Source organism: Ananas comosus, linkage group 25 (genome assembly GCF_001540865.1).
Source record: "Ananas comosus cultivar F153 linkage group 25, ASM154086v1, whole genome shotgun sequence".
NCBI lineage: Eukaryota > Viridiplantae > Streptophyta > Magnoliopsida > Poales > Bromeliaceae > Ananas > Ananas comosus.
This window is the reverse complement of record NC_033645.1, coordinates 2,372,896-2,393,838: the sequence shown is the minus strand read 5'-3', so window position 1 is coordinate 2,393,838 and position 20,943 is coordinate 2,372,896. Positions and strand designations below refer to the sequence as shown.

General features: G+C 38.6%; 4 protein-coding genes across 4 annotated transcripts; 2 read left to right on the top strand and 2 right to left on the bottom strand.

Moving 5' to 3' along the window:
- On the bottom strand, positions 1,080 to 2,709 carry LOC109703729 (transcription factor MYB6-like). The gene is made up of 3 exons (XM_020224452.1): positions 2,216 to 2,709; positions 1,778 to 1,907; positions 1,080 to 1,644 (listed from the first exon to the last, which is right to left on the bottom strand). Exons 1-3 carry the CDS (start codon positions 2,349 to 2,351, stop codon positions 1,080 to 1,082), a joined length of 831 nt encoding a protein of 276 aa, XP_020080041.1. The 5' UTR covers positions 2,352 to 2,709.
- On the top strand, positions 7,450 to 8,928 carry LOC109703728 (pentatricopeptide repeat-containing protein At3g29230-like). The gene has a single exon (XM_020224451.1). It carries the CDS (start codon positions 7,450 to 7,452, stop codon positions 8,926 to 8,928), a length of 1,479 nt encoding a protein of 492 aa, XP_020080040.1.
- On the top strand, positions 8,757 to 13,759 carry LOC109703518 (pre-mRNA cleavage factor Im 25 kDa subunit 2-like). The gene is made up of 7 exons (XM_020224150.1): positions 8,757 to 9,674; positions 11,541 to 11,586; positions 11,938 to 12,031; positions 12,133 to 12,206; positions 12,781 to 12,867; positions 12,983 to 13,093; positions 13,531 to 13,759. The coding sequence occupies exons 1-7, from the start codon at positions 9,556 to 9,558 to the stop codon at positions 13,600 to 13,602; spliced, it is 603 nt and encodes a 200-aa protein (XP_020079739.1). The 5' UTR covers positions 8,757 to 9,555; the 3' UTR covers positions 13,603 to 13,759.
- LOC109703517 (WD repeat-containing protein RUP2-like) lies at positions 14,675 to 16,499 on the bottom strand. The gene has a single exon (XM_020224149.1). It carries the CDS (start codon positions 16,146 to 16,148, stop codon positions 14,895 to 14,897), a length of 1,254 nt encoding a protein of 417 aa, XP_020079738.1. The 5' UTR covers positions 16,149 to 16,499; the 3' UTR covers positions 14,675 to 14,894.

Here is a 20,943-nt window from a genome sequence, read left to right as displayed (position 1 = left end):
ACTTACTAATTCAAAGATCACGTACACACACAAGCATATAAACCATAAACACTTAATCGTGCTAGGCTTCGTTTAAATACAAGTATAAAAGCTAGCTGAAATTTAGCAAAACGAATCAAAATTCCACGATTATAACCACGAATACTACCTCGATCCATCATAACCTAAAACAACAAATCAAACTCAAATTAAACGAGAGAGAATCCCGAAATCGGAGGAGCCCACCTCGGATTCTCCGTGGGGGATCGAAAAGGGAGGCGGATCGGAGGAGAAATGGAGCTTTCAAGATACCACGACGAGGGTTTCGAAGCTAAAAATTAAGGCTCTACTCCATTAGTGACGCGTATATAAGAAATATAGAAGGGAGAAAAAGAGAGAGAGAGAGAGAGAGAGAGAAAGAGAAAAAAAAAAAGGGCGAAGGTCGGATGGGGAAGAGGCTCGGGGGGCGACGATTACGAAGAAGCACCGGAGCCCCATCATTGGGCGGATGAGTGGGCCCCACTTCTTGTTATCCACGTGGCGTCCATCGGACGGCTGAGATTGATCTTTTAGGTGGGGTTAGGATTGGTGTTTGGCGTTAATGACGTGATCGCGTTGATACGAAGCGAAGGCAATTTGTCTTGGACCGAGCAAAACGGGCCGACCCATCCGACCCGGTTTATCGAATCGGGCCGGTTCGTAAAATCATAGGCCCAAAAAACCGGCCCAACTCGGTCAATTTAGACCGGGCTCACATGTGTATATATATATTCTTCCACAACCCGGCCCAAGTGTTTCTCGGATCGTATTTTATAACATTTGATTTCAATACTTTTCTAACGTTTATTAGTTACTCCAATCAAATCATTTCTACCATTGACTAGTTATCTCCGAATCTTGATGCACCATTTTTTGACTAAACAACCATTTTCGCTATTTTCGAGAACATTTTTGAATATTTCTCTATATTTACACGAGCATTTTCAATATTTATTTATAAGGATATAAATTCAAATTTACATACAAAAGAATATTCAACTCAAATGTCTCCACATTCTAAGATACATGTTTCTCACAATTTGCTTATGTTTATTCGCTAATCAAAAGCATGCATCATAATTTGTGTTGAAGCTACCATAACCCCCTCCCATGAAGAGGAGATCAAAGAATCCGCCTCCGGGAATTTGAACTGCGGCTTCATGCTCATATTCACTGCTAAACTGTTGGTCCATTTGTAAACCTTCATTGGCATATAAACAGGTTGAGCGCGAGCCCCAGTTGATGCAATTCGAGCCGTCGTTTAGGCTCGGTAAGCTCAAGTTGTTCTCTTGATCGAATGCGAGCCAATCGGAGAACAAAACCTTAGGGAGGAGAGCGTCGGCCGCGCCTTTCGATGAGCTGCATTGGTTGCTGCTTGTTGTTATAGTTTGGCCTGAGTCGAGGTTCGACACTTCGAGTGGCTCGGTAGAGAGAGGAGGTGTGATCTTGTTGCTCTCTTCGTCGCGGGGGTTTCGGTTGTGGCCAGTTGAGTCAGCAGATGATATTGTAGAGCTGGAACCAGCCGAGCCTTCGGCTTTCGCAACTCTCTTTTTGAGGTAGGAGTTCCAGTAGTTCTTTACCTCGTTGTCTGTCCTTCCTGGTAAGTGCGCAGCAATCTGCGACCACCTGAATCGTAAAATCACTTAAAATCAGAGAGCCAAATTTTGATTGCTTTATATGATTTTTTTTTTTTTCGGCAACTATTAAATGTAAAACTTGAATCAACAATTTCACTTGAAAACATTTTGCAGCTCCTTACTTATTGCCTAACTGGGCCTGAAGGCTCATAACAATTTGCTCCTCCTCCTGCGAAAAGATTCCGCGCTTTAATCCGGGCCTCAAATAGTTGATCCACCTCAGCCTACAGCTCTTTCCATTTCTTTGCAGGCCTATCACAATCATGCAACTTTGGTTTAAGAAAACAAATAACAAATTATCTTAAGATGTCATAATCGCAAACAACTTTCGAAAACGTGACATATGCAAAACTAGATGATGCGGCTTAACACAAGTAGTATCCTAAGTTTGACACCCTTGTCTCTTATCAAACTTCGACAGCGAAGCGTCAGTTTATGTAAGTGCGCAACAGTAAAGAAGTAGAACTAGTAAGATTAACCGAAAAGGGATGCGGCATAAATATGCGATAAACACAAAGTGCGAGATAATGAAGAAGGAGAGAAATGTAGGAGAACCAAACCAGCTTTCGCAGGAACTGCACTCCAGCAGCTAAGGCCATGGTTAAGTATGTAATCTCTAAGCCTCTGATCTTCTTCGGGCGACCATAAGCCCTTCCGATAGTTCATCTTCGGCTTCTCGCATGTCCTACACCCCATATTTCTCTCTTAAAACAACAAGTCAGGGGTGACACTCAGGACAAAAAGTTCAGCTGTAAGCTTCGAGATGCTCCGACATTTGAGTACAAATTTCTATTTAAAGTGGCAGAAACAGCTCTTCGCTTAACTTGCGACGAATAAAATATGGCTTTGCCAATAAGCACATGGGATTAAAAGAATGAATAGAACTGCGGAATTGGGTGATTATGTCAACTCTCCATTTCTTGAAGCTTTCCTTGTGTCGAGTTTAGCAGAAGATGCTGCTGCTTAAAGATTAACTTATCGAAACGCGAATAGAAAATGAGTCCTACGGAATCCAATGCTCTAAAAAATGAGCTGTTCATCCAATGAGTCCAGATGAAGGGTTGACAATGCTTCATCAATCATTGAAAGGTATATGTCTCTCTCTCTCTCTCTCTTTTGTTTTTTTACTTTCTCTTCTTTTTTTTAATTATTAGCTTCGAGGAGGAATGATAGCTAAGAAACCACTGATTTCCCGCCACTTTTAAAATTCCGGTTGGACAAAGCACATAAAGAATGTGCATAATTTTAAATATTGCGAACGAGGGAACTAAAGGCGCAAGCAAGGGAATCCTCTTCCACAAGGAACACATAAAGAAGTTCCACAAACCGACACTCACGAGATCGATCTTATGAGAAAAAAAAAATTCTTATTCCAAGAAATTAATCTTCATGATCTTTCACATTTCTCTATGCCTACTTACATGTTTTTATGCAAGTTACATTGCCTCATCACTGCAGAATATCGGCGTCGTGGTCAACTCATTCGATTTACCGAAGGTTAAGAAAGATCTTAGTTATCATATGGTCCGGGGAGAATGACAGATGATTTCAGAAACCCTTAAAGGCATAAAATTGTAGGATAATATAGTAATTGCCATGTACTTGGCAAAGAAAAGGAAAAATATGCATGAGAAAGAAGAGATACAGCATAATTTTGTAGGAGCATTTTGCAAGATAACTAAGATTGTTTTCTAGCGTACGCATGAAAAAAGAATCAGAGGTTTCACCCTCAGGAAATGTAAGGGAAAAAAGCTATTGCACTCTCATACAAGTTCAGATTCTTTCGTACAGAAGCCGAATTTCATTCGAGATAACTACTGCAGTACTGCCTGGTTTGTTTAGCTACAAGAAACTGTTTCTTCACGAGTTCATGTATGATGCCTAAATAGTTCAGGAATGATGGTTAAATTCTAGAACATTAAAAAAAGAACTCAAAAGTTCTAGAATGTAGAGAAATAAAGAGTGAAGAAAAAGAGATTTCGCAACACTACTTGATTGGATATGTACTTTCTTTCACCATACCTGTAGTTGAATACATTCAATTTAAAGCGCAATCCAGTATATATTGAGTTGAGATCTTCTAGCAACTTGATGGAGCTTAAACTTCAAAGAAGGGTTGAAAATGGTCCAAAGTAAGTACACAATGATTAGTACTACTCTTCCTCAATGAATTAGAGCTTACACTCTGTTTTAATTTTTTTTTTTAAAGAGTACATAGTGCTGATGCTATTTTCTTTTCTTCTTTTTTTCCCCTTGTTGAAGATTATGCTTAAAGCTCCAATTGCTTAAAGAAGCTACTTTTTTCCTTTTCTCTTCGCCGTTTTGACCTTATTTTTTTGACTGTAAGACACAAAGTGATTCCTCCTGCAATAAATGAAACGACACGAAAATACAGCAACAAGCTGTGCATAATGCTGATCAAATGAATTGTCAGAAAGTGTTGCTCCAATTTCTTCATGAAAATTTTCACGCCGTGAACCTACATAAGAAAAAGGACAAACTCAGAATCAGATCACCACAAGAGAACACTGTTAAATGAAGAAGCACAAGTTGCAGATAAATATAGCTAGTCATGCATGAGCTCATTTACATATCCTATTCGCGCCTGTTTTTAATACACAATTGGTCCTAAAAATATTGGATGTTTCACATGCAATTTGGGGCAATGCTCAATCGTCTAGCATACAACTGTGATAACATTTTCTTTATGTCCTAGTATCCTTATGCTATTACTTTAATGGAGCTAAATGCATACTATAACAATGTGATAAGTTAATTAATCCGCATAAATTAATCATACTCTTTAAACATTTCGATGTTTTGTGAACTTAAATTTGCCGAAGTGCTGCTCATGAGGCAAACACCTACCACATAAAAAAGTATGCATCTGCGACAGTAAGCTGCTTCATTCGTACAAACAATTTATTACATTTATTCATCGATGTTCTATATTGTCGATAACGGTATTATAATGCTACAAGCACACCCCGAATTTCTTGAGTTGAATTCTTGACTTGAATGGCGTTCCGATTTGTTTAAATTAAAGTTAATTCTCATCTAACAATAAAATTGCCGTATGAAAGGAGCAGAGAAACCTCATTCCCTGTTGAAAATAGAATAAGAAGAGATGAACTTAATTATCTGTTGCTTCTGAAGAGAGGTAACAAATAAGTTAAGTTATAGAATATTATTAACATGCATTTTGCTATTTGATTGAACCAAGTAGCATGGAATTAATGCAAGTCAATGTTTAAGAATTCTTAAGACAGCAAGGATGCAACTCTTACAGCAATAAAATATGGTTTACAACTCATTAGAAATACCTACTACGCCAATTCGACGTCCTATTGGCTGTATTCGAAACCAAATCATCGTATTGACGAATACTAAGCTCGAAACGGAACCAAATCATAGTCACTACCAGCATTAAAATGCAGTTTCTTCAATTGAAATGCCGAGTTATGGAAGGAGTAGACCGAAGTGGAGCAGGTGAGGAAAGCCATAAGATTCCCATTTTGCTCCTCTCCTTCGCAGTTGCAGAACTTTTAAATGCTTGTAATTCTCGAGAGTTTGCGTAGTAAATAAGCTCATTTCTTATCTTACTGATAAAGTGCGAACAAAGCGCGTTTTGCAGAAGTCGAAAGCTCAAAGCTTAAGCTAGTAGAGAATACCCAAATTCTGAAAGTAAATCCCAGCAAAAGTATAAAAGCTTAAGCAGCAAATAGCAAACCTAGTGGATTTTAAATAGGTTTACAAGAGACTACGCAAACTCGATTATCTGATCTCCGAAAGATCTTATGATCAAGCACAATTTTGAGCACAATCAATTTGATTTCGGCCTTTCGGGCTACCAAAAGTTTAAACTAATAGAAGAATATTACACTATAACTACCAAAAAATAAAATGTTAAGTAATTTTTTGTGCCGGTTTGCCGCCAAATGCGCAGAATTGAATAGTTAAGCTATACTAGACTTAGCTTCTACACAAAATGTCTAGAAAATTTCCCACCTTAATCTCGTGATTAGATGGGATCTCAATAAACTATAATTTAACACTAATCTATAAAGAAACAAGATTAGAATTGACCTTGTCTTATAGGTGGGCTATTTTATAATAGCAGATTCCGATAAATTCTATAAATAATGAAACTGCTTACGTCTTTCTTTTTTTTAAGAAAAAAATAACATGTTATCTATTTTATTTATTTATTCTTAAAAACAAATTTAACTGAAAATGTGAAATAACTAAACTTCAAACTTAAAATCTCTGGTAACAAGCATCAAATCCTTAACTATTAGTAATATGTCAAATTCAATCTAGGAGTTATAATAATATGTCAAATTTCAATCTAGGAGTTATAGTAATATATGTCAAATTCCAATCTTCGCCCGATCCGCCCTCTTCGGGATGGTAAGTGAGGATCAAACATACTAAAAAATACATTCCGCTCTGCTAAATAAATAAAATAGAGATACAGAATATAATATAATTAACCTCACTTGATAGATTAAAAATATACAATAAGGTTACAATATTTAAATTAGAGGCAATTGTTTATACACCCTGAAAAGTTTCTGACCTTCTAGTTTAGCCCTTTTAGAAGGCTAGTATTGAAAATATCTTTTTTACGTTCTAATCTATTTCAAATATACCCCTACAGTTAAATTCTATTACTAAACCATTAGTAATAGTTGGTATCTGTATGAAATTATTATTTTGCCCTTTTCAATATACTCTTCTACTATTACCGACTTTTCTTATTTACTCTTAAGTTAGCGGTACAAAAAATATTTTGATATTTCTTTTTTGTTCTTAAACTAAGCTTAAACTAAAGATAAAAGAGGCATTTTGATTTTTTTTAAACTCTAGTAAATTTTTAACTCAACGTTTAACCCAAATTAACTTAATAGGGAATAACTGTTTTAGAATAATAAAATATTTCTTAAATTTTGAAGAGTTTATATAAACAATTATTCCTTTAAATTAACACATAATATTATTTTTGTGATTATATCAAAGGGTATTAATATATATATATATTAATCAATATAAGCATAATAATTATTAAATAAATTATATAATTATTTATATAATTAAATTTTGATTTTAATGCTTTGGTAGGGGTGCGCCAGGCCCGAGCAATAGTGCAACACAAGGGCGACGCGCGAGGGGCCCGATAGCAAGCTACCGTGGGTGGGCCCTCCCCCACATAAAAATTAATTTAATATCGAGGTGGGCACATGGCCCACGTATCAGATATTAAACTGATAAGAACAGATACTACACTTGATCTTAGCCAAAAGGCCGAGAAAGGTATGAGTTTTACGATGCACCCACATATCGCTTTTATATCCCGGACGCGTGGTGTGTCGTCAAAAACAGTCGATGTGGGACTAATAACCGAGCCCAAAATGGCCCATATAGGGCAATGGTCCATGGGCTTTGTTGAAGTAGTTGCCATTTTTACATTTATATCCCTTCAAAGTCTTAAAATTATGGCGCCGTCCCCGTTAAATTGTTAATAATCGACCCTCTTTGTTGCTTCACAACAAGCACCTTGTGCGCATCGCCCGTTCACAAATCACGCCGCGTTCACCAATACCTTTCACTTTTACATTATTATTACATGCAACGTTCGACACTTCCCCTCGGCCAATTAATCCCCCACCTCCTTCGCAGCTGCGTCTTCTTCCACCAGCTGAAGCAAATCCATGGCCTCCTCCTCACCTCCTCCCTCTCCCTCTCCCCAACCCTCTCCTCCCTCCTCCTCCGCCGCGCCACCGAGCTCGGATCCATGCCCTACGCCGAGCGCCTCTTCTCCTCGCCCCTCCACCCTCCGCACGTCCTCCTCCACAACGCCATGATTAGAGGGTACGCGCACCACGGGCCCTACGAGAACGCCCTCCACCTGTTCGACGAAATGCCTCTCAGAGGCCTCGCCCCCAACAGTTTCACCTACCCGTACCTCATCTCCGCGTGCGCTCGCCTCGGGAGCTCCGGGTTCGGGAAGAAACTCCATTGCCGGGTTATCAAAGACGGGTTCGACGGTGTTCCCGTGATTGGGAGTTCCCTTCTCAATTTTTATCTAGAATTGGATATGTCCGATGCGCGGAGAGTTTTCGATGGGTTGGCATTGAAATCGGTAGGATTATGGAATAAGATGATCACTGAGTATGTGAATTTTGGCGATATCAATTCCGCGAGGGAGGTGTTCGATGGAATGCCGGAGAGGGACGTGGTGTCGTGGAATGCGATGTTTTCGGGGTATGTGAAGTCCAAGTATGTAGAAGAAGCAAAAGAGTTATTTCAAAGGATGCCGAAGAAAGATATAGTGTCGTGGACGGCGATGGTGAGAGCTTTAGCGGATTCTGATGATCTTAGGGGTGCGAGGAAATTGTTTGATGAGATGCCCGAGAGGAATGTGGTGTCGTGGAATTGCATGCTTGCTAGTTATACCCAGAACGGCAAATTTAGGCAGGCGCTCGATCTCTTTCTTCGGATGCGGTTGGAGAAAGTGGCTCCCGACGGGTACACTGCCGTGTCTGCGTTGTTGGCTTGCGCCCATTTAGGAGACTTGAAGATCGGGAAATGGATACATTTCAATTTAATAAATAGTGGGCTTCAGTTAGAAGCTATAATTGGCACTTCCCTCGTGGAAATGTATTCAAAATGCGGAGATATAGATAGAGCCCTCCTAACCTTCCTCAAGATGATAACGAAGGATGTGTTTTGTTGGAATGTAATGATCAAAGCGCTTGCAATGCATGGAAAGTGCGCGGATGCTATGAAACTCTTCGCCTTGCTGAAAAGAGAAGGCCTCGTGCTCAACGACTATACATTTATGGGCATCTTATTTGCATGTAGTCATGGGGGTTTGGTCGAAGAAGGTAAGAAGATCTTCGATTCGATGGAGAGGGAATTTAGGGTTCGACCGAAGATCGAACACTTCGGGTGTTTGATCGATATGCTTTGTCGAGACGGCCGTGTTGAAGAGGCTAAGAGGGTGATTAAGGAAATGCCCTATAAGCCTGATATTGCTATTTGGGGAGCTTTGCTTGGTGGATGTAGAGTTAGCAATGATGTTGTATCAATCAATAAGGTAATAGAGGGGATTACACAGCTAGAAACAGAAGAGGGTGGGGTGCATGCTCTTGTATCTAACATTTATGCTGGTTCAGGCCAATGGAATGAGGCTGAGAGTGCTAGAGAGAAGATGGAAGATGGAAAAGTTTGGAAGAGCACTGGATGTAGTGTTGTTCTTGAGGGATGCTGATGCAGCATTGTAGATTACTCCCTGCACCAGGTGCCTCTCTACATCAATGCGCGGCAAACTCATCAGTCCATCCTCCGCATCTTATATTTCAATTTTTATCCTATACGGAGTTAGGTTCTTTTGCCCGTTAGGAAATTGAACGGTTGGATTGAAAGTATAAGATCATAACAAAGGTTGAAGGAGACACATCGCAAACTCATCAGATGTACAGTTTCCCGAAGAGTTAACTAAAAAATATCAGTTTATGTCTGCGTTAGGCTCCATTCGAGATTGTGGAAAAATTGCATTATATGCCACGAGAAAGCTGTTTTATGTCAGAATGTAATATTACACCACTACATGCTTTGTTCGCAACTTCATTTTGCCTAAGAGCATTAGATAGCCCTTAATCAATTTGGACTGGTTCAGGCCTTAACTATTAGCCGGTCCACTGAAAAACGTCTTGGGCCTCAATTAGGCCCATCGATGACCTGAACAGGGCTTTAGGCCGGGAGAGCTCATTTTGGGGCCTTCTATCGGCCGAGTTGGGGCTCCTTCCCCTCCCCGCTCTTCTATTTCCAAATTTCCGGAGGTGGGAGAAGGGAGAAGAAGAGACTAGAGAGTGGAGAGGGAGAGAGAGAGAGAGAGATGGTGGGTTCACCGATGGTGAACCTGTACCCCCTCGCGAACTACACCTTCGGCACCAAGGAGCCCAAGATGGAGAAGGACACCTCCGTCTCTGATCGCCTCGCTCGCATGAAGGTCAAGTACGTCCCGCCAAAACCCCTCCTCTCTCCCTCTCTCTCTCTCTCTCTCTCTCGCTCTCTAAAACCCTAGTTATCTTCTTCTCCTCACATTCCAAAAAACCCTAGTTTTTGAGGTTGTGGATACTCCATGTGATTTGTTAGAGCTCTGTAGTCTCGGATAAATCTTGTGAGTGTTTTGTCACCATCTGGGATTGTTGTATATTTGCTTGATTTAACTTAAGAACCATTGTGGTTCCGTTTCAGTCTGGTAAGGAAACAGTGGTTTTAGGGCTATTTTGGCACCAAGTGTTGGATTCGACACGGGATGCTGGGGCAGAGGATGTGAAGAATTCACATGTAAATAGTGTCACATTGAATAATTAATAAAAGAATAAAAGATTTGATATATACTGATCAGCTTACTCTAATAGGCTTGACTTACTTCTTTTTTTTTTTTTTTTTTGTNTTTTTTTTTTTTTTTTTTTTTTTTTTGGTTGGATGAGTTTCATCACATATGTCTAGGGATGTCAATGAATGAGCTGAACACGAGCAAGCTCGTTAAATATTGAGCTGAGAAATACAGCTCATGTTCGGCTTGTTTATTAACGAGCCGAACACGAGCTGGCTCGCAAACAACAAGTTAGACTGTTAGTCTTACTACTAGATAAAAAGTTGAAAAAAAAAATTAGAAAATTAGAATCTTAATCTAATAATTAAAATTCACAAAATATTGGCCTCTTTATATCCAAATAGTAGAATTTGTAATATATATATATATATATATATATATATATATATATAGAAAGAGAGAGAGAGAGAGAGAGAGAGAGAGAGCGCGCGCTTGGCTCCTGTGCTTTTGAAAGCACGGAGGCCTCCATACTTGTAAGTTGTTTTCGATAATGGGACATCCGATTCGACAATCGGCTCCGTTAGGTATGATCTACACTATTAGAGCTATTTAGAAGTCAAATTTTATAATTTTTTGATTTTGTTTATCTAGTGAACGAGTAGCTTAAAAATGAACGGCTGAAAATAAAAATCTTATAAAAAATAATGATAAAAGACTCAAATTTCAAATCGAAGGTAGTATTGTTCTTGCTCTTGATGTTAAGTAGAATTTTTTATTAAAGTTTTATATAATTTGAATTCTTCTATATCGTTGAACTCACAAACGTGCCATATCGGCCGTTAAAATAATCATTTTTGGGACCTTTTAATCACTTGGTAGATGATGTTGAAAAATTATGAAAATTGGTTTCTAAATTAGTTCTAATAGCGTGGATCACACTTAACGGAGCCGATCGTCGAATCGGATGTTCCATCATCGAAAACAATTTTTCAGTTCAGCTCGTTAAGATTTCGAGCTGAAAAATTCATCCCGTGTTTGCCTCGAACTATATCGAGCCGGACATGAGCGAGCTGACCGAGCTCATGTTCGGCTTATTAAAATTTCGAACTGAAAAATTCATCTCGTATTAGGCTCATTTTCTTAAACGAGCGATCAATCCCTAGCTCATTTCGAACCGAACACAAGTTGGCTCACGAAGAACAAGTTGGATTGCCACCCCTACATATGTCGCATTCTTAGATCTACGTGGGTTTGGACTGGACTCAGAAGTCCCTAACAATTGGCATTACAGCGGGTTTTGGATTCTCAACAAACGAATTCCGATCCACTAGTAATGCAAAATGAGCCCGTAATGTGTTTTGCTTTAAAGCTTACACTTCTGCAATGGTCGGCTGTAAATGTTTCATATTCTATATTACTCACTTAATCGCTGGAGAAGTATACTATTGACTCTTGGCGTTTCTCATTTATAGTACTCTTTGGTTGCTCTATGAAGTGTGTAAAGTATTCGACCGCTAACTTGTTTTTCTTGGTGTTAGCTACATGAAAGAGGGGATGCGAACAAGCGTCGAGGCAATCTTACTGGTAACACCTTGTTATCTTAATCATATTTTAGATATTATTGTTTGCTGTCATGTGGACATGTAGTTTGGTAAACGATGCCTGAAAATCTCTTTGAAATTAGTGAATATTTTCTTAGCTACTTTTTTTAAAAAAAATGGTGGTGTAGGAAGGTTTTACTCTCAAAATACTAGAACGGTCTTCATGTGTAATTATACAGAGTCAATCTATGTAGTATATGCGATGTTCATTTTGGACACTTTCCTTTTCCGGCATTTGCCTGTGTATAATACCTTAGATTGACTGTGTGGAAATTAGAGGAAGTTCTTTTTTTTTTTTTCTTACCTGTCCTTCACTTTGCTCTTTGATGTGCAGGTACAGGAGCACAGGCATCCGCATCTTCTGCTGCTACAAATCGGAAATACGTTTTGTAAACTTCCTGGTGGACGTTTGAAGCCTGGAGAAAATGGTTAGTGCTAGATTACTTATTCTTTGGAGTTGTTTTCTTAGGTAATATGAATCAAAAATTTCAAACTAGTATCATATGCCTCATGTGACTGGGCTTCACAGAAATTGAGGGTTTGAAGCGAAAGCTCTGTAGCAAACTTGCGGTCAACTCGCCTTCCTTTTCACCAAATTGGCAGGTAATTAATTGACTATATACTTAATTACACAAGGTTGAATATGGACATATAAGTCAGGCATAATTGTACCACTCTATTTGCTAAGTGGGCTTACATTGATCATCTTAATTCTGATGACAACAGGTGAGATACGTTAGCGGTAAAATAAGGGTAAAAGAGGAATAATAGGGGTAAAAGAGGAATGTTGGTTATTCGTCCAAACATGCTAGGATGTAGGAACGTTTTTTTTTAAATTGTTAACGTTGCCAATGTAACCGTAACAACATTTTGTCCATCTCCATGGCTTATTTAGTGCTGATTAAGAATTCTTATAAAATCCTGCCCATTCGGAAATGATTTAACTTAGTATGTGCAGCATCAAATTTTGGTCTAGCAGAGAAATTTCTTATACAATATATTTCTTTCTTAGACATATTTTTAACATTACTGTACTAATGATATGTCCCATAACCGTTATTCATAATATCTTCTTGATTTATTGAACAACAGATCCGACCTTTCTGTGGACTGTTTTGATTGGATATTCCTGTATATTTTGAGACCTTGTCTGATCGTGATTACCTGTTATTTCCAGGTTGGGGAGTGTGTTGCTGTGTGGTGGAGGCCGAACTTTGAAACGGTGATGTATCCATACTGCCCTCCTCACATCACCAAGCCAAAGGTACTTGCACTCGAAGAGTCAAAGCTTCAGAACCTTTAGTATGGCAGTCTTTCTTTTAGTAGTTTCTTCTCTTTTCTTTTTCCTTTTTAAGTAATCGTTTCCTTATCATATTTAGGAGTGCAAGAAGCTCTTCATTGTTCACCTATCAGAAAGAGAATATTTTGCTGTTCCAAGAAACTTGAAGCTGCTTGCTGTTCCATTATTTGAACTCTATGACAATGTTCAGGTATGGACAATTCTGTAATATTTGTAGTAGAGTCGAGGATATATAGCTTGCAAATGCTGTTTTGTTTTTAAGTAATCGTGGAAAAGTTTTCTGGGCTTGTGTCCATGCACTCTCTGTCACATGTCAATTTTACCTTTCGCTGCTTTTGTTTTCCAATTTACTCAACACACGGTTCAGATACCAGTCAATTGAAACTTTCTAGATTAAAATTTTAATCACAACTAAATTTAGGTGGATGAGACACGTAACTGTCCTATTTTTATGACCAAGTACTTTAAATAGACAACTGTTCATTAAATCAGCCAAAATCAGTTACAGTTATTTCGCAACTCGGTTCCTTCTCCTAGTGGTAAACACTTATACTGTTGATTGTCAGAATCTGCATGTTTGAAAATTTTATTATTTTGTCTGAAACATACAACTTATCATGGATGCAGAGATATGGACCCGTTATCTCTACCATTCCGCAGCAGTTGTCGAGATTCCAGTTCAACTTGATTTGTTCATGAAGCTGCCTCAGGCTTGGATTATGGATTTACTGCTCAGAAATGAAACTTATTAACAGTTAGTTGATGTACTTTATCTTAGGGTCATTTATCAGTTCAGCCATAGGTGACAAGAAAAATGATTACATGCAGCAATTTATTGATATGTTGTAATTGGTCTCTTAATGATGCGACCCCAACTTTCCTTTTTAATAGTTTTCTTTTATTAAAGAAGTTCAAATTTAAATATCTTGTTATTTAGGAATATATTTAGGAATAGGCAGTTATCTTGTTTGGGAATAGATTTATTAGGTATGATTAAGAGTAGTTTAAGGATTTGGACTCTATATAATGTAACCTGGAGTTACAAGAAATAAGAAAGTAATATTGTTTCTTTTTTCTCATATCTTGTCTTCTCTTTCTACCTCTTCTCTCTACTTCTCTACTTCTCAATTCTTTAGGAGGTTCGATCCACTCGAAGCGATCGTTTATCCCTATTGATACGGTAGGACCGTAACACTTAACTGCGAATTCGTTGCAGTCATTAGTTCTTAAACTACACTATATTGGAAACAATCTGTTTCGTTGCTTGCCGTAATTTATGCTGCTTGTATTCTCTCTGAAGTTTCCATTGTGCTAGTGTTTTAGTTGATGGATATGTTGACTCTGGGTAATTCTAGCCATCGTGTTTCGTCGACGAGATGTTTCTTGTATGCGTAGTCAATGTAAATCCAAAATTAAAATCTAATACTAATTATATTGAAAAATTATAGACGCTAGTTAATAGAATAATGTTAAAACTTATGCAGCAGCTTACTTAAAAAAAGTAGATCGCACCTGTGCTCGTCTAACTGCAGGTGCAGGGGGAAGCAGCAGACCCATTTGAGGAGGCGTGCAGTTTTCTTTCCCCACCCAATACTAGCCAGCATTTTCTCCACATAATAAAGCCCCTGACACATCTTATATTCTGGTACAGCTACGTCCACGTGGCTTCTCTCCATCCACCCAAGGTGAACCTCCTGCAGCTTCTCTCGGTTCCTCGCAAACAACCCAAAAATAGATCGAAGCCCATAAACTATTTCCATGCAAAAAAAGAAAAAAAAGAAAAAAAGAAATTCATCTTTCCTGTTAGAATCCGAATTACAAATGAATCATCATATCGAATCCTTCTCAAATCATACAGTGTTCGAAGTTTTAATTCAACTCTTTCAACCAAAATAAAACACCAAAAAAAAGAAAAAAAGAAAAAAAGAAAAAACAAATTAAACCATCATCATCTTCTTCTTTGTCTTTTTCTTTTTCGTTTTTGTTTTTGTTTAATTCAACTCTTCTTTTCTTCTGCAAACGAACACCTGCAGAACCCCATTGGAGCCCCCCGCGACGAGCAACCCCGCTTCATCTTTTCCCAGTTTATAATTATCGCCGTAAACATTGTTGTTGTTGTTATTGTTATTATTATTATTATTATTATTATTATTATTATTATTAGCATTATTTTGTCTCCAACACACGGCGCTCACGAACACCCTCTCCGCGGCGACGTCCCCGGAGCTCCCCCCGAACCCGCGAACCCATATCGGATCCTTCCAACGGAGGTCGTGCACGAACACCTCGTTGGTCTCCGACCCGCTACCCACGAGCCCGGCCCCTCTCCACACCCCCATCCCCACGAAGCTCCTCCCGTTCGCGTGGCCCGCGTAGCGCCTCGTCTCTTTCCCCTCCCGCCAATCCCACATGCGGTGGGTCCCATCCGCCGCCGACGTCACCACGCTTCCCGCGCCCGCGAAGCGCACGTAGGTCACGGCGCGCGCGTGCCCCTCCATGACCCCCGCGGCGCCGCGCCCCATCGCGCGCAGGTCGTACACGTAGGCCTTGCGATCCGCGCTCCCGAGCGCCACCCAGGGGCCCCCGCCGGGGTCGAACTCCACGCAGCACACCGCGCCCCCCGCGCGCGCCACCCCGACCAGCGCCGCCGCGCCGGGGCCGGAGCGCGCGTCCCAGACGTGGGCGCTGCGGTCGTCGGAGCCCGACGCGCCCAGGGACCCGTCGGGCGCGTAGTCCACGCTCCACACCCGCCGCCCCGCGTGCTCGTCGCGCTCGAACACCGCCGCGCCGCCGCCCTCCGCCACGTCGTACTCCGCCACCACGCCGTCGTAGTCGCCGCATCCCACCACGCGCCCCGCCCCGTCCGGCCGCCACCTCACGCTGCTCAGCTTCGCCGGCGCGCACACGCAGCGCGCGCAGCAACCCGCGTGGTCCTTGAAACTCGTCGCCCGCGCCTCACCACCTCCTCCTCCTCTCTCGCTCGGCGACAACAGGCGCTCGACCTCGTACACCCTTATCTTCCTCGCGATCCCCCCCGTGGCGAGGAGCCGTCCCGAGGGGTCGAAGTCGATGGCCCCGATGGCGTCCGAAGCGCCGAGATTCCCCGACGATGACGACGACACCACCGCAGCTAGGTGGAAGTCCCACTCGCACTTCGCTCTCTCCTCCTCTTCTTCTCCTTCATCTTCTTCTTTCTCCACGTAGTGAGAGGAGGAGGAGGAGGAGGAGGAGGAGGTGTTGTTCATTGCCCATGCATAGTGAGAGATCAGCTGGCTCTGTGAGCTAATGGATTGGAAACTAAAAGATTCGGGCTTTTAATATTTTATCATCATGGGGATCGAGGGAGGAGAATATATGGTACCGTGATCGAGTAGGATTAATTTGGCTCCCCCTTAATAATAAAACTTGTTTCGTTGTTCGATCGCGTAGTGTTGGTGCGTGGGCTTATTTTTGCGAGGTGGTGTTAGGATGATTGGTGGGGAAGTGCGTTACGTTACGTTGGAAATGGGAGTTGTTATGGGTCGTCGAAATTGTATTTGGTATATATGTGGTAGTTTAAATATTCGACTAAGACACACAAACTTTTCCTGCGCTATTTAATCCCTTGAGAGTTACGCATGCAAATTCATAAGTTATCTACAAGAGATTATGATATAGATATATGGAGGGCTTGGATGTCATTTAATTATAGGATTATTTAGATTTTTCAAAAATTGTTTGTTTCGTTGCCACGTGGTGTATATATATATAATGTTGCTAAATAATTAAAATACCATTTATAATTCTATTCTTTTCTCTTTTTTTTCCCCGCAGAAGTAGTAGGAATAGAAATGAAGTTAATTTATCTTGAACACTATATATTATTGAATATATGTATATAAGATTTCAAAATATAGTTTTTTTATAGTTTAAGCTTTTAGAAATAAATGATTGTTACATATTCTTTATCATTCATGGTTATACCTCTCATATTTGATTAATCATTCCCAGCTCCTACTATATATATATATACATCTTCATTTAATTCCAGTCTGCGTCTTGGATTTATTAAAATTAAAAAGTCTCGAATCAAAACATGCATGAGATGAAATATTAAATATAGATATTAAAAACTTCGTTTTATTATAGCTTAAGCTTTTGCAGATAAGCATGTTGTTCGTATTCTTAAACGTATCTTATTACGGGTAACAGGAGTCCAAAGAAACCAATGAGAGCATGATGAAAAAGTACCCAAACCTTCATTTGGTGAAGTAAGAACAACTAAATACAACTTTAATTAGTTGCTTGAAAAGAAGGAAAAACAAAAAAACTCACTAATATTCTCTAATATAATCTTAATTAGTAAGTAAAGCATTTCATTTCTGGAGCTTAATTTTAGACCAAAAGTAAACTTCGAGGTGGAAATTTAGTACATCACGCATCGATCGTATTTAATTATTACCTAAGCTGCTTGTTAAAGAGTTGGTAGTAATTACTTTTTTTTTTTTTTTACTTTTTTGTTAGTACATTCAAAAATGCATTAGTGTGAGATTTTATCATACACATTATGATTATTTGTCACGTAAAAAAAAAGAAAAAAAAGGAAGGTACCCAAAAACTCTGAACCACCGACTAACGTAGTAACGTGTTGAAGTGGTGGCCTGTGATGAGCTTGCATGCACCTCTGTCACATAACAACAAAGCTCCTTATAATTATAAATGAAGTATACATGACAAGGCTTAATTCTATTTAGAAATTTAACAAAAAGTTCTTGGATTATTTAAGATACCGCATCATTACTTTTATTTGCTTCCTAACGTGCTTTAAATGCATGAATCGATATCATATATAATATATATCTGTTAAAATTATTTTCAGATTATCTTTTTTTTTTCCCTATCAAATTGATCTCTTGAATAATACACTTAACAATTATGACATAGGTTCACCTCTCTTATTTATTTATTTATTTATTTAATTTATTGTCTCTTATATATGTCAGCATACATAGATTGTCGAATTTATTTCTACTATGCAATTAGTTTTCAAATAATAATATCTTACAAAATATTAATATTAGACATATAATTAGGCATGCATATATATCCCGGGGGAATAGTTATTCTCTCGATTTATTATTCCTCGTGTGTGTGCGCACGAGATCTATGTGTGTATATATGTATGTAGAGTATGGTGCATGAATAATAATAATAAAGTTAAAATTATTCCCCGTGGGGTTTAGATAAATGGATTATGCCCTCAAAAACTAAATCTGGTGGGCGTGTCGCGAGCAACGTGGGCGAACGTACACCTATCGCCCCTCTCGTTCTTATCGCTTATATACACCTTTATTTTTCCAAAAAAAAAATAATAATAATACAAAGAGAAATTGTGTGAACCGTGGTGCATGCGTATATGGATCCACTACAATAAAAATGATGTATAACGATATTTTTAAATATCGGTATAGATCAAAAAAAATATTACTAGCTAAATTACCGACACTTAATTTTTAGAAATGTTTGTATACGTAGGGTCGCTATATGTGGGGCCACCTCGATATTTGGCATCCATTTCTCCAGCAACTTATGGCGAATCTCGCGGCCGAACTCCAACCGCTGGAATCCTACCTCGTTGGCTGTAGCGTCGGAGGAAAAATGGGAGATGGGGCCAAGTGGGCTAGGTGGGATTGGTTGAGTAGAGAAATTTTTTATATTTTGTTGGATTGGATTTTATATTTAGGACTTTATAGATTTTTTTTTAAAAAAAATGGCATAAATAAAATACTTGCACAAAAGTGTCCTAAAAATATGTTTTTATGATCTAGTTCTGTTGTAGTGATAAAAAAAAGTTTAGTATATATTGTTCCATATTATAAGTACTATTTTTATATATTTTAGTTCTGAAAAATTAAATTTTTTGGGTACTTACTATTGAGTACAATGGCTTAATTTGTAAAAGAAAAATAAAATGTTCACATTATTTAACAAAAAAGAAATTTATGCAATATTTTATCTGGATGAAAAAAGATTGAAGTGAAAATAACGGAAAAAAATAAAAGTAACTTTTTCTCATGAAGTATTATATTAAATGAATAAAAAAAATATTAAAGGATCATGCATGAAAGATTATTTTTTTCCGATTCATTTCTTTTTTTTTTTCTCTCATATTTTAATCTAAGAGGGGAAAATAGTTGCTCTCATAATTTTCTGTTACTTTCTATTATTTCATTGTGTCACATATATCATCAAATACTTATATTTAATTTCGTGGGGATTTATTTATACGTTGGTATTACGTGTATTTATTGGGAACAGGTGAATATATAGCACCAATTTTGAAGCAGAGGATAACGAGGGGGCCAAATTAAGAAGTAGTCCCAGTACTGGTTGATTAATTTGTAGGGCCCTTGTGTATCTATGTTTAGAAAGATGCTTACTACCTATTCAAGTTATATATATGCAACGGCTATATATATACATATGCCTCACATTTTCAAAATTTCAAAATATATAAAAAATAAGTATTAATTGTAGACATTTAAAAATAATATTTTCATCTTTTATTAATCAATAAAAAATCTACTACATTTTAAACTTTATTTGTAAGCGATTGACAACAAAAGGAACAAACACTTAATTCCCCCCACCACCATATGATATTCCAATTAGGAGAGAGAATTAACAATACCAAATAATTTCAAAAAATTTGCAACAATATATTATCATATATATATATATATATATATGCATGCATACAAATAATATTTATTTACCTTCTTAATTTGTTTCACATTAATAAATTGATTAATGCAATTTGCTTCTTCTTTGAATGGACTTGAATGGTCCAAGTTGGTCACGGTGCAAATTTGCATCAAATTCATGGTGCAAAATTCACCAACAGTGCACAATGATCACTATCCATACATTACAAAACCAACAAGATGCATTTAAGTATTTTGGGGACTCCGACTCATCTAAATCACAATAACATGATAGGTCGCGTTTTTGCGACCTAACTTTGACACGAGACACAATTAATTGCACCTTCAAAAGGAAAAAAAAAAAAAAAAAAGGTGCTAACCATTAATGCCCGTGGATTTCTCAATGATAATATATATGCATGTCTCCATACAATATACTGATCATGTGTAATACGAAGAACCATCAAAAAGTTTGGGGTAGTCGAGTTATTCTCTGTGTGGTTGGTGATGATGGGAAACTCGCGTAGGTTACATGCATGTCGTGATCCATCGGGTCGGAGAACTTTGACCCGAACCCGATTAGGCCGCCAGATGATATAGTATTTGTATTCAATAAGTGAAATTTATTGTTAAGCACGGCTCAAAAACACTTGTTGCTTGGTGCATGTAAACTGCATAAGCAACAAGAGAAGCACCAATTGATATAAGAGTTTGGGTTCTGTAATTTTCTATACTTTGCGACATTCGGATTCTCAGTCAATTTTTTGTTGCGAAATAAAGTTGCAATAGTGATAGATATTCTTACTGGTCTAGTAAAATATATTAAAGAAATGAGTGGAATTTGATATAAAAAATACTTTATTTCGAGGATAATAATTTTAAGGGCCGTTGTGAGACTAGGAATATCTCGTCCTATTCTCCCAAATAACCAAACACAAATTCCGAGGAAGCCGTGGAATGTGTGCAAAAGAAAAGAAAAAAGAAAAAAAAACAAGGTTTGGACTTCGAACCCAAATCCACAGTGCGGCCCAATTCAATATTGGGCTTGTCCAGGCCCAACATTAGCCCAACACAACAGCAACACTCATCACTACTTCGTAGGCCGTGTCCAAATCTCTTGGGCCGTGCCCGATCTTGTATAAGGCCCAATACCTCAATCGGGCCCCACGCTTCCATCCAATAAGAATCACCCACGTCATCAGATAAAACAGTGCCCTGTTGTATCAGGAACAGGGGATCTACCCTCCCCGGTTCACCGAAATTTGAAAAAAAAAAAAAAAAAAAAAAAAGCCGAACCGCCGGGGCGTACTATAAAAACCTCACTCACTTCGCTCCTCGCCATCTCTCTGTGCTCGTC